This window comes from Drosophila willistoni (assembly GCF_018902025.1).
Source record: "Drosophila willistoni isolate 14030-0811.24 chromosome 2L unlocalized genomic scaffold, UCI_dwil_1.1 Seg168, whole genome shotgun sequence".
Lineage (NCBI taxonomy): Eukaryota > Metazoa > Arthropoda > Insecta > Diptera > Drosophilidae > Drosophila > Drosophila willistoni.
In genome coordinates, this window is record NW_025814047.1 from 3,930,108 (window position 1) to 3,943,646 (window position 13,539).

The 13,539-nt window shown below is 43.5% G+C and overlaps 4 protein-coding genes across 4 annotated transcripts; all 4 read left to right on the forward strand.

Moving 5' to 3' along the window:
- The first annotated feature begins 264 nt into the window (after window positions 1-264).
- Window positions 265-2,515, forward strand: LOC6640888 (carboxylesterase 1C). The gene is made up of 3 exons (XM_002063720.4): window positions 265-413; window positions 478-570; window positions 630-2,515. The coding sequence occupies exons 1-3, from the start codon at window positions 300-302 to the stop codon at window positions 2,505-2,507; spliced, it is 2,085 nt and encodes a 694-aa protein (XP_002063756.3). The 5' UTR covers window positions 265-299; the 3' UTR covers window positions 2,508-2,515.
- Window positions 2,516-3,511: 996 nt separating this feature from the next.
- LOC6640782 (DNA-directed RNA polymerase I subunit RPA1) lies at window positions 3,512-9,089 on the forward strand. Its single transcript, XM_002063721.3, has 9 exons — window positions 3,512-3,930; window positions 3,995-4,358; window positions 4,416-6,272; window positions 6,335-6,620; window positions 6,679-7,606; window positions 7,661-7,865; window positions 7,928-8,057; window positions 8,113-8,212; window positions 8,275-9,089. The coding sequence occupies exons 1-9, from the start codon at window positions 3,588-3,590 to the stop codon at window positions 9,009-9,011; spliced, it is 4,950 nt and encodes a 1,649-aa protein (XP_002063757.1). The 5' UTR covers window positions 3,512-3,587; the 3' UTR covers window positions 9,012-9,089.
- Window positions 9,090-9,152: 63 nt separating this feature from the next.
- Window positions 9,153-9,824, forward strand: LOC124459930 (biogenesis of lysosome-related organelles complex 1 subunit 1-like). The gene is made up of 2 exons (XM_047009772.1): window positions 9,153-9,294; window positions 9,348-9,824. Exons 1-2 carry the CDS (start codon window positions 9,234-9,236, stop codon window positions 9,707-9,709), a joined length of 423 nt encoding a protein of 140 aa, XP_046865728.1. The 5' UTR covers window positions 9,153-9,233; the 3' UTR covers window positions 9,710-9,824.
- Window positions 9,825-10,585: 761 nt separating this feature from the next.
- LOC124459929 (DNA-directed RNA polymerase I subunit RPA1-like) lies at window positions 10,586-13,531 on the forward strand. Its single transcript, XM_047009770.1, has 7 exons — window positions 10,586-10,715; window positions 10,778-11,063; window positions 11,122-12,049; window positions 12,104-12,308; window positions 12,370-12,499; window positions 12,555-12,654; window positions 12,717-13,531. Exons 1-7 carry the CDS (start codon window positions 10,621-10,623, stop codon window positions 13,451-13,453), a joined length of 2,481 nt encoding a protein of 826 aa, XP_046865726.1. The 5' UTR covers window positions 10,586-10,620; the 3' UTR covers window positions 13,454-13,531.
- The last annotated feature ends 8 nt before the right edge of the window (window positions 13,532-13,539 follow it).

Consider the following 13,539-nt stretch of genomic DNA (forward strand, 5'->3'; position numbering starts at 1 on the left):
TGTTCAGTTTTGCTGCCCAATGTCGAGTGAAAAGTTGTAGAAAAAAAAGTGTGAAACATATTTTCGGATGAAAAATATTTTGACTGAAAATATAGAAAGGAGCAAAAGAAAAAAAAAAAAAGCGTGTAATTAATAAATGCGCTTAAATGCGCCATGAACTATGCAAAAGTTATGTGCTAAAAAGTGAAACCTCAAAAAAAACAAAGAAAAAAACCAACAAAAAACACCAAAATATAAAATTTTTGGGAAAAAAAAACTCTCGAGTTTAGTTTTAATTTCTTGTGTGTTTGGATGATGACATGATGTGGCGGCGGATGGCATTAATGATTTATGGTATCCTGTTTATACATGACGCCAGGATATGCAATGGACAACAAACGCACATTAAACTGGAGCAAGGCGATCTTATTGGTGTAAGTGAAGTCCTTTGGGTGACTGAAAAGTGAATGTGATAATTTAAGTGTAATTCATTTGCAGCTAAAGGTATTTCCCGATGGAGCACGTAGCTCGGTGTACGCGTTTCTGGGTGTTCCCTATGCCCAGGCTCCAGTGGGCGAATTAAGATTTGCGGTGAGTAATAAAAGTGTTGTAAATTTTAAAAGATAATTGTTTAATCTATTGCTCGACAGGCGGCCAAGCCACATCCTGGATGGAATCGCACACTCCAAGCCATGCAAATGCAATCCGTTTGTCCACAGTTAACCAACACCATTTACGATGAGAATGCCGATGGTAGTCTGGCCAGACCCATCTCAACGGATGAGGATTGCCTATTCTTGAATATTTGGACACCAGAGACGGGATTACGTTATGGTAAATTGCCCATATTGGTAATCATCAGTGGTGAGGAGTTTGCCTACGATTGGCCCAGGAATCGCATCAATGGCTTGGATTTAGCCGCCGAGGGCAATGGAATACTGGTAGTTAGTGTCCAGTATCGTAACAATATCTATGGATGGCTGGGATTAGGCAGCCAGCATCGTCATTTACCTGGAAACTATGGAATGACGGATGTTCAATTGGCTTTGGAATGGCTGCAAGCAAATGCCATTTCCTTTGGTGGTAATCCAGATCAGATAACTTTACTTGGACATGGCAGTGGTGGCGCTGGCTTGGCAGTTGCCTTAAGCCTGCAGGAATCGGGCCAGAGCATTCACCAGTTGATACTGATGTCTCCGGGGCCGATAATGCTCAACTTGGGCAAGGGGCACGAACAGCGTATTGAGGAGACGGGCCGTTTGCTGGTCCAGAAATTAGGATGTCAATTCGAAGAGGCTCAACGGCGTCAACTCCTGGGTTGTCTTCGCCGGAAGAGCCAGGAAGACTTATTAAGAGCTTACGAGAGCATTTATAATCATGGCAATGGCAGCTTACAGCTCGGTGTAGTCCTACCTCAAGGAGGTCTGGATGAACAGCTCATTAAGGGAAACAAAACGCTAGCTCTGCCTCCAATTTTGATTGGCATTACATCAAACGAGGGAGCTTTTCTACAGGACTATTGGTTAGATGTGGCCAGGGAGGGAGCACCGGCTCTACAGGATTACATAAATTACACTCTGATGCCCAATGTTCTGCGTTCTCTGGATAAGGATGCCTTCAACTTTGAAGATAGAAGTGCTCAATCGGAACTATTGGCTATTCAATGGCGATATTTTGGTAGAGAAGCAAATGTCCACCAATTGCTAAGTGGAATGCAACGTCTGATATCTGAAGCTCTTTATGAGCTACCATTCCATCGATTTCTGGATCTCGTCAACGGCTCATCGGTTTCGGTATATGCTTACGTTTTCGATCACAAAAACTCAATGGATATGAGGGGCAGAGTAAATCTTTTCGGCGGAGCCTCGCATAGCTCGGATTTGCCTTTATTGTTGGGACCAAGTCTATTCCAGCAGATAGCTCGAAGACGCTTTAATAGCGATGAGGAGCAGCTTTGTCGTAAGCTGAGGGGAGCGCTTGCAAACTTTGTAAAAAGCGGCAATCCTACTCCTGGACGCATCTACGATGCTTGGATGCCCTACACAAAGCGAAATCCATTTATCTACAGCCTGGGAGAGCAACAGCAGCAGCAGCAACATCAGGTGGGAGGATCGCAGGATGACATTGCCATTGAGAAATTGCTAAGAGGTGATGCATCATTGGGGACTGATCGAAGCCTCTCTCGAACGAATCGCCACGATACCTACAGACCCAATCCGAACTCTTATACGGCCACCAATCAACTGGATTCGGGCTATGCTCATCATCTGGAACGTGTGTCTGGTTTCTGGCAGGTTTTACTGCCTTTGGAGAGAAATCAACAGCTACTGAGCGGATCCCTTGGGCAGAGAGTGCGCCTAATGGAGGCCCATGCCGATGCTGCTCGCTATCGTCAGGGTTTCTATGCCATGTTGGGTCTGGTCTGCTTGCTACTGGCTTGTCTGTGCTTGTGTGTCTATCTGCTAAGGCGCCAGCCAGATTCACTTAGACGACGCACTGCATCACAATCGGAATGCGATTGCTTATGACAAAAGTGGTTTCGGTGGACGACCATCTTTGGCAGCAATAAAAACAAGGACACGCAGGCATCCGGCACCGGAGGCATTGCCAATGTCGAGTCCTGGCGCAAAGGTGGTCGCCCAACGAAACGTGAGCAAGCTGAGGGTGGCGAGAGAGGAGGAGCAAGTGGAGAGGCAGGAGCGGGCCAATCACGTGTACGACGTCCCAGACAATTGCAACCGTACGATATTCAGGTTGCCCACACTATTGGAGGACGAGCTGGAGGAGGAAGAGGAGGAGCAGGAGGAGGAGGAGGAGGTGCTGGAACAGGAACAGGAGAACCTACAATTGCAATTGAGCAACTTCTGGACTCTATGCCCAGCAAATACGAGCAAAGTGTGGCTGTTAAGAACTGGCAATACCAGTTGACTTGTGATAAGTTCTAAAAGCAAACCAAAAATATATTTGCATAAATCAACTATTGATTGTATAAAGTTTTTACAATAAAAAATATCAAAGAAGTTCATTTTGTCTGTCCCAAAGATCATATACTTTTACCAAACGAGATCTTCAAATCTTTCAAATCTTCTTCAGAACTTATTTAAGGTTCTCTTTTTGAAATAGTTTTTTTTTCAATGATAAGATATATTTTCCACATTTTCCATTGGTATATCCCTTATCTAGACTTCCCGTCGTCACGCTTGTCACCTTGAGTACTTCCCTTGTAAGATCACCTTTGGATGCGATCCAATTTTCAAGCTCAGCTTCATCCCAATAAGTTACAAGTGGGGGCTTGAAGTTTATTCGCACATATAGACATGACGATATCAGCTTGGCTTTTCATGCAGAGTACGAAACTGTATACTTTATGGAATCGTAGTCATTTATTTCTGTGCGTTGGAAACAACAGACTATATTTTTACGGCATCATAAAAAATTTAAACTTGGCGGGTATCGATAACAATGTTAAGTTAAAAGACTAAAAATGTGTTAACAGTGGCTGTTATCGGCAATCAGATGTTTGTGTGCGCCAGCGTTTAACATAAGTCGACACGTGCGGGCGCTTCGAATTGAAATATTATTATTTTGTTATTTAAAATCGACTTAAAATGGGTTCGAAAAGACCGTTAGATGTGCACATGTTCCCCTCGGACTTGGAATTTGCCGTCTTCACTGATGAGGAGATACGAAAACTTAGTGTAGTTAAAGTAGTGACCGGACTCACCTTTGACGCTTTGGGCCATCCAATCGTAGGGGGTCTTTACGACATACGGTTAGGCTCTTATGGCCGCTGCATGGATCCCTGTGGCACCTGTCTTCTGATGCAGGATTGTCCCGGTCATATGGGTCACATCGAACTGGGAAGTCTGGTGTATAATCCTTTCTTCATTAAACTTGTCCAGCGATTGCTATGCATTTTCTGTTTGCATTGTTTCAAGATGCAAATGAAAGGTGTGTGTAGGGGGGAGGGAGCCCACAACGAACCTAACTAAACAAACTTCTAATCTTCTTTTAGACCACGAATGTGAGATCATTATGTTGCAGTTGCGTCTCATTGATGCTGGATACATAATTGAGGCCCAAGAGTTGGAGCTTTTCAAATCGGAAATTGTGTGCCAGAATACCGAAGAATTGGTCAAACTGGACAATGGAGATGCGGTGCATCCTCGCATTGCTGCTATGTATGAGCTGCTGGAAAAGAATCAGAGCAACGCCAGCAATGTGACCAAAACCAGTTGCTCCCTACGCACAGCAATAACACATGCAGCCCTCCAGAGGGCGGGCAAGAAATGCAGACACTGCAGTAAATCCATGAGATTCGTTCGCTATATGCATCGTCGGTTGGTTTACTATGTAACCTTAGCTGATATCAAGGAGCGGTAAGTTAACAAAAGATTTCCATTGGGTTGAACAACATTAATCCTTTCTTTTGTTAGATTGGGAGATGCAGGTGATGCCACGGGTCAGAACAAGGTGATCTTTGCGGATGAATGCAGACGCTATTTGCGACAGATTTACAACAATTATCCACAGTTGCTTAAGCTACTCGTCCCCGTACTGGCTCTGGGCAATAGTTCTGCTGGTGATGGTTATTCGCCGGTGGATATGTTTTTTATGGAAACCATTCCAGTGACACCACCGCGGGCACGTCCCATGAACGTGATCAATGACATGTTGAAAGGCAATCCACAAACCGATATCTATGTCAACATTATCCTGAATAACCATGTTCTAAATGTGGTTCTCAAGTTCATGAACGGCAATCAAGAAAAACTAAGCGAGGAGGCGATGGCTGCCTATCAGAATCTGAAAGGATCCAACTCGCATGAAAAGTTATACAATGCCTGGTTATCACTGCAAACATCGGTGGATGTGCTTCTCGATGTGAATATGTCGAGGGAAGTAAAATCGGCCGAGGGTCTGAAGCAGGTCCTTGAGAAGAAAGATGGCCTGATCCGTAAGCATATGATGGGCAAGAGAGTGAATTATGCAGCACGAACTGTAATCACACCCGATCCGAATATAAATGTCGATGAAATTGGCATTCCTGACATTTTTGCTCGCAAGCTTTCCTATCCGGTTCCAGTAACCGAATGGAATGTGACGGAGCTACGTAAAATGGTAATGAACGGGCCAGATGTCCATCCCGGCGCCAATTATATACAGGAAAGTAATGGCTTTACCACCTACATCCCGGCGGATAATGCTGCCAAGCGTGCCAGCATGGCCAAGCTGTTGCTTTCGAATCCCAAGGAAGGAGTTAAAATTGTCCATCGACATGTGCTAAATGGAGACGTATTGCTCCTCAATCGTCAGCCCTCACTGCACAAACCCTCCATTATGGCCCACAAGGCTCGGATTCTTCATGGCGAGAAGACATTTCGTCTGCATTACTCCAACTGCAAAGCCTACAACGCCGATTTCGATGGTGACGAGATGAATGCGCATTATCCACAAAGCGAAGTCGCTCGGGCGGAGGCCTACAACCTGGTGAATGTGGCCAATAACTATCTGGTGCCTAAGGATGGTACCCCATTGGGCGGTCTTATTCAGGATCATGTGATTTCGGGCGTAAAATTATCCATACGTGGACGATTCTTTAATCGTGAGGACTACCAGCAATTGGTTTTCCAGGGTCTATCCCATCTAAAGGGAGATGTAAAGTTGCTGCCTCCGGCTATTATGAAGCCAGCCATATTGTGGTCTGGCAAACAGGTCCTGTCCACCATTATCATTAATCTAATCCCAGATGGCTTTGAACGTATCAATTTAGACTCATTTGCCAAAATCGGAGGCAAGAACTGGCAGGTAACAAGCTCACGTCCGCCAAACGGCGGTAAGCCTCTAACTGAACAGGAGTTGGGAGAGAGTCAAGTGCAAATCCGAAATGGTGAGCTGCTAGTCGGTGTACTCGATAAGCAGCAATACGGAGCCACCACATTTGGTCTGATCCATTGCATGTATGAATTGTACGGAGGTGATGTCTCCACCCGCCTCCTGACTGCCTTTACCAAAGTCTTTACCTTCTTCCTACAACTCGAAGGCTTCACTTTGGGCGTTAAGGATATTCTGGTCACTGGGGAGGCGGATCGCAAGCGTAGAAAAATAATAAAAGAGAGTCGAGAAATAGGCAATAGTGCTGTGGCTGCTGCACTTGAACTGGATGAGGTGCCGCCGCATGATGAACTGGCCGAGCAGATGGAGCAGGCCTATGTAAAAGATCCAAAATTCCGTGTTCTGTTGGATCGCAAATACAAATCCCTACTTGATGGCTATACCAACGATATAAATAAGTATGAAGGAGTCTTTGATCGCCGTTGTTTGACATTCTTACAAATTCTTTGGTTTTTTACAGAACCTGTCTACCTGGCGGTCTTATAACCAAGTTTCCTTCAAACAATCTCCAACTGATGGTTCTATCTGGAGCTAAGGGGTCTATGGTCAACACTATGCAGATCTCTTGTCTGTTGGGACAAATTGAATTGGAGGGCAAACGTCCACCTTTAATGATTTCTGGGAAATCTTTGCCCAGTTTCCCCTCGTTTGAGACATCACCCAAGTCCGGTGGCTTCATAGACGGTAGATTTATGACTGGCATTCAACCGCAGGACTTTTTCTTCCATTGCATGGCAGGACGAGAAGTAAGTAAATCAATCTCTCTTGTCTTCGGCTTGCTCATGTTTTATCTCTTATTTACAGGGTCTCATTGATACTGCCGTAAAAACCTCTCGTTCAGGTTATCTCCAACGTTGTCTGATTAAGCATCTGGAGGGATTGAGTATCCATTATGATCTGACTGTGCGTGATAGTGATAACAGCGTGGTTCAGTTTCTCTATGGCGAAGATGGTCTCGATATACTTAAATCGAAATTCTTCAGTGATAAATTCTGTGCTGATTTTCTAACCCAAAATGCCAAGGCAATATTGCGCCCGAGTCAGTTGGCGATGATGCGAGATGAGGAATGCTTGGCCCAAGTGCAACGACATGAAAAGCATATACGCAGTTGGAAGAAAAAGAAACCCAATAAACTGAGGGCTGCCTTTACTCACTTTTCCGAAGAGCTGCGAGAGGAAGTCGAAGTGAAGCGACCCAATGAATTGAATACTAAAACGGGAAGGCGACGCTTTGACGAGGGCCTCCTTAAGCTCTGGAAAAAGGCTGATGCTGAAGATAAAGCCTTGTATCGCAAGAAATATGCTCGTTGTCCAGATCCCGCTGTGGCAGTATATAAGCAGGATCTCTATTATGGCTCAGTTTCGGAACGGACACGTAAATTGATTGAGGATTATGCACGCCAAAAGCCCCAACAAAAGCAGAACATTGCCGACATAATGCACATCAAGAGCATCAAGGCATTGGCATCGCCTGGTGAGCCAGTGGGATTGTTGGCTGCCCAATCTATTGGTGAACCCTCCACTCAGATGACGCTCAATACCTTCCATTTTGCTGGTCGTGGTGAGATGAACGTGACTTTGGGTATTCCCCGACTGCGTGAAATTCTCATGTTGGCCTCGTCCAACATCAAGACTCCCTCGATGGACATACCCATTAAGGCGGGTCAACAACATCAGGCAGAGAAGTTGCGTATTGGTCTTAATTGTGTGACCATAAGCAATCTTTTAGAGTGTAAGTTAGTGAACCAATTTAAATGATTCCATTTCTAATTGTGTTTGTCCTCAGCTGTCACAATTAACACTAGCCTCAATTTGGAACCTGAACGGGCATATGTCTATGACTTGCAGTTCAAGTTCCTGCCACGCGAAGTCTACAAAGAGGATTATGGAGTGCGACCCAAACGCATTATCAAGTACATGCATCAGACCTTTTTTAAGCAACTCATACGGGCCATACTCAAGGTGTCTAATGCCAAGAAGACTTCCAAAATGTGAGATTTTAAGATTTTGTTTTTATTTTTTTACGTGGATGATAATTATTTTTACTTTCTAGAATTGAGATTGATGATAAAAAAGAAGGAGGCGGCAAACAGGATGAAGATGACCACGATTTGGACAATGCTGACGATGTGAACGCACAAAAGGCCATGCCAGATAATGATGATGATTCTTCAGATGATGGGGTAAGTTAAATCCAAAAGAAAACTCAATCAGTTTAATCACAAATAGTTTTTCTAGGGTGACGATGATGCCACTGGGGTGAAATTGAAACAACGTAAAACCGATGAAAAGGACTATGATGATCCTGATGATGTTGAGGAACTGCAAGATGCCAATGGTGGGTAAACGAAACATTTACAGAAAAGCCAAACATTTCTGAATTATGATAACTTTTCTCAGAGGACGATGAAGGCCAGGATGAGGACGAAGAAGATGAGGAAAGAAATGATCAAGACAATGGCAATGAGAATGCCGAAGTAGATGACAAATCTGTGGAAAAATTACTGAGCAACCAAATGGTGCAGGACTATACATATGACAAGGAGCACTATTTGTGGTGCCGAGTGAAGCTTAGTTTGAGTGTACGTTATCAGAAACCCGATCTGACCTCCATCATCCGTGAATTGGCTGGCAAGAGTGTGGTCCATCAGGTGCAGAACATAAAGCGCGCCATTATATACAAGGGCAACGATGATGAACAACTTTTGAAAACTGATGGCATCAACATTGGCGAAATGTTCCAATACAATAAGATCTTGGATCTGAATCGATTGTATTCCAATGACATACATGCCATTGCCAGGACCTATGGTATTGAGGCTGCCGCCCAGGTTATTGTGAAGGAAGTTAGCAATGTGTTCAAGGTCTATGGCATCACGGTGGATCGCCGGCACTTGTCGCTAATTGCCGATTATATGACATTTGATGGTACTTTCCAACCTTTGTCTCGTAAGGGCATGGAACACTCGTCGTCGCCGCTGCAACAGATGTCGTTTGAGTCCAGTTTGCAGTTTTTGCGAAGCGCTGCTGGTTTCGGCCGACCAGATGAGCTCAATTCCCCATCAAGCCGCCTAATGGTGGGTCTGCCCGTACGAAATGGGACTGGAGCATTTGAGTTGCTAACAAAAATATGTTAATTCAATTGTAAATTGTTGTCAATTGTTTAAACTTCTCTTTTTAATAATAATAATAAACGGTTTTCATCCGATAACGAGTTCAAAAATAGTTCGATTTCGGGAAAAGAACTAGTTACCTAAAAAAGAACCATCAGCTGCTTGAAATGATTAGTTCATCTATACAAGCAGCTGTTTAGCAATATTGGAAAAAAGAATTATCAAGAACGCATAAATATATTTAAGATGTTGGGTTCCATGGTCAAAGAGCATCACAAGGAGCAGGCCAAACGTAAACAAGAGCAGGGTTAGTATGCAATTGGTCAACATAATAGAAAAATAAACAAATCTTTTACGCAGAGGTAAGACGAAAAGAAGCCATTGATGCCTCCAATGAACTTACTCAAGCTCTTGTGGACCATTTAAATGTGGGCGTAGCACAGGCCTATTTAAATCAGAAAAGGCTAGATGCCGAGGCTAAACAGCTCCATGTGGGAGCCACCAATTTCGCTAAGCAGACCAATCAATGGTTGCAGTTAATAGACACCGTAAGCGGTGCCCTTAAAGAGTTAGGCGATGTTGAGAACTGGGCCCGCAGCATTGAGAACGACATGTATCAGATTCAGCAGACGCTAGAGGTGGCTTACAAGGCATCACGGGCATCCCAGACAACGGGAGCAGCTGTCGCCATTGCTGATGAAAGTGTTGAGGCAAAAAAATAAAATTCTCTAATCAATTCTTTTATAATATATTGGTATTTACATCTATATTAACAAATGTACACTCAGATTAGGATTAAGGCTACAATAAATTGTCATTCCCTTTGTTTAAAATTTAGCTCCACTTAGATGTTTCACAGTGGTATATAATACCATATTAACTGGGAAATCGGTTGTTTATTATTTTAATATTATTATTACATTGTTATTCGCCGTCCTTTTTGACGTGTTTGCTGACATATCACAAAGTATCCGTTGGTTTTTTTTTGTTTTCTTAAAGCCTGTCCACAAAAATGAGAAATCGGTGGCATAAAGAAATTGGGTTACAAGCTGTCAAAGTGCCAAAATGCTATACTCAGTCCATATGCTCTATAAATAAATTCCAGTTCGGGCCATACAAAAGTGGAGCACTAAATTACTAGCTTTTGGCGTGCATCATTTGTTAAAATCCTTCAACTAATTGCGGGAATCTCCACGGCCTAAACAAAAGTGTATCTTTATTTAGACTCAAGATTGGTAATTTTTATGCCTTACCTCTGCGTGATGGCCGGGGTGGTGGGGAACGTGAACGTGTATGTAAACGAGAACGGGATCGACTGCGACTAGCACTACGATCGTAACGATGGCGACTGCCACTCCTTTTGTGACTACTGCGATATCTACGGTCACGGTCTCTATCACGTTGGTCAGAACGACTATTTCCACCACTGCGACGCGATGTGGGCGAACGCGAACGGGAACGCTGCTTTCTAAAAAGAAAAAAAGTTATTAAAATTTATAAATATGATGAAACCGTACAAACACCCACCGTATTTGATTGCCCATATAAACACCCGGAGTGGGTGTGTGTGCACGTTGAGTTATTGAATAATCAACTGGATGAGGTGCCGCCGCATGATGAACTGGCCGAGCAGATGGAGCAGGCCTATGTAAAAGATCCAAAATTCCGTGTTCTGTTGGATCGCAAATACAAATCCCTACTTGATGGCTATACCAACGATATAAATAAGTATGAAGGAGTCTTTGATCGCCGTTGTTTGACATTCTTACAAATTCTTTGGTTTTTTACAGAACCTGTCTACCTGGCGGTCTTATAACCAAGTTTCCTTCAAACAATCTCCAACTGATGGTTCTATCTGGAGCTAAGGGGTCTATGGTCAACACTATGCAGATCTCTTGTCTGTTGGGACAAATTGAATTGGAGGGCAAACGTCCACCTTTAATGATTTCTGGGAAATCTTTGCCCAGTTTCCCCTCGTTTGAGACATCACCCAAGTCCGGTGGCTTCATAGACGGTAGATTTATGACTGGCATTCAACCGCAGGACTTTTTCTTCCATTGCATGGCAGGACGAGAAGTAAGTAAATCAATCTCTCTTGTCTTCGGCTTGCTCATGTTTTATCTCTTATTTACAGGGTCTCATTGATACTGCCGTAAAAACCTCTCGTTCAGGTTATCTCCAACGTTGTCTGATTAAGCATCTGGAGGGATTGAGTATCCATTATGATCTGACTGTGCGTGATAGTGATAACAGCGTGGTTCAGTTTCTCTATGGCGAAGATGGTCTCGATATACTTAAATCGAAATTCTTCAGTGATAAATTCTGTGCTGATTTTCTAACCCAAAATGCCAAGGCAATATTGCGCCCGAGTCAGTTGGCGATGATGCGAGATGAGGAATGCTTGGCCCAAGTGCAACGACATGAAAAGCATATACGCAGTTGGAAGAAAAAGAAACCCAATAAACTGAGGGCTGCCTTTACTCACTTTTCCGAAGAGCTGCGAGAGGAAGTCGAAGTGAAGCGACCCAATGAATTGAATACTAAAACGGGAAGGCGACGCTTTGACGAGGGCCTCCTTAAGCTCTGGAAAAAGGCTGATGCTGAAGATAAAGCCTTGTATCGCAAGAAATATGCTCGTTGTCCAGATCCCGCTGTGGCAGTATATAAGCAGGATCTCTATTATGGCTCAGTTTCGGAACGGACACGTAAATTGATTGAGGATTATGCACGCCAAAAGCCCCAACAAAAGCAGAACATTGCCGACATAATGCACATCAAGAGCATCAAGGCATTGGCATCGCCTGGTGAGCCAGTGGGATTGTTGGCTGCCCAATCTATTGGTGAACCCTCCACTCAGATGACGCTCAATACCTTCCATTTTGCTGGTCGTGGTGAGATGAACGTGACTTTGGGTATTCCCCGACTGCGTGAAATTCTCATGTTGGCCTCGTCCAACATCAAGACTCCCTCGATGGACATACCCATTAAGGCGGGTCAACAACATCAGGCAGAGAAGTTGCGTATTGGTCTTAATTGTGTGACCATAAGCAATCTTTTAGAGTGTAAGTTAGTGAACCAATTTAAATGATTCCATTTCTAATTGTGTTTGTCCTCAGCTGTCACAATTAACACTAGCCTCAATTTGGAACCTGAACGGGCATATGTCTATGACTTGCAGTTCAAGTTCCTGCCACGCGAAGTCTACAAAGAGGATTATGGAGTGCGACCCAAACGCATTATCAAGTACATGCATCAGACCTTTTTTAAGCAACTCATACGGGCCATACTCAAGGTGTCTAATGCCAAGAAGACTTCCAAAATGTGAGATTTTAAGATTTTGTTTTTATTTTTTACGTGGATGATAATTATTTTTACTTTCTAGAATTGAGATTGATGATAAAAAAGAAGGAGGCGGCAAACAGGATGAAGATGACCACGATTTGGACAATGCTGACGATGTGAACGCACAAAAGGCCATGCCAGATAATGATGATGATTCTTCAGATGATGGGGTAAGTTAAATCCAAAAGAAAACTCAATCAGTTTAATCACAAATAGTTTTTCTAGGGTGACGATGATGCCACTGGGGTGAAATTGAAACAACGTAAAACCGATGAAAAGGACTATGATGATCCTGATGATGTTGAGGAACTGCAAGATGCCAATGGTGGGTAAACGAAACATTTACAGAAAAGCCAAACATTTCTGAATTATGATAACTTTTCTCAGAGGACGATGAAGGCCAGGATGAGGACGAAGAAGATGAGGAAAGAAATGATCAAGACAATGGCAATGAGAATGCCGAAGTAGATGACAAATCTGTGGAAAAATTACTGAGCAACCAAATGGTGCAGGACTATACATATGACAAGGAGCACTATTTGTGGTGCCGAGTGAAGCTTAGTTTGAGTGTACGTTATCAGAAACCCGATCTGACCTCCATCATCCGTGAATTGGCTGGCAAGAGTGTGGTCCATCAGGTGCAGAACATAAAGCGCGCCATTATATACAAGGGCAACGATGATGAACAACTTTTGAAAACTGATGGCATCAACATTGGCGAAATGTTCCAATACAATAAGATCTTGGATCTGAATCGATTGTATTCCAATGACATACATGCCATTGCCAGGACCTATGGTATTGAGGCTGCCGCCCAGGTTATTGTGAAGGAAGTTAGCAATGTGTTCAAGGTCTATGGCATCACGGTGGATCGCCGGCACTTGTCGCTAATTGCCGATTATATGACATTTGATGGTACTTTCCAACCTTTGTCTCGTAAGGGCATGGAACACTCGTCGTCGCCGCTGCAACAGATGTCGTTTGAGTCCAGTTTGCAGTTTTTGCGAAGCGCTGCTGGTTTCGGCCGACCAGATGAGCTCAATTCCCCATCAAGCCGCCTAATGGTGGGTCTGCCCGTACGAAATGGGACTGGAGCATTTGAGTTGCTAACAAAAATATGTTAATTCAATTGTAAATTGTTGTCAATTGTTTAAACTTCTCTTTTTAATAATAATAATAAACGGTTTTCATCCGATAACGAGTTCAAAAA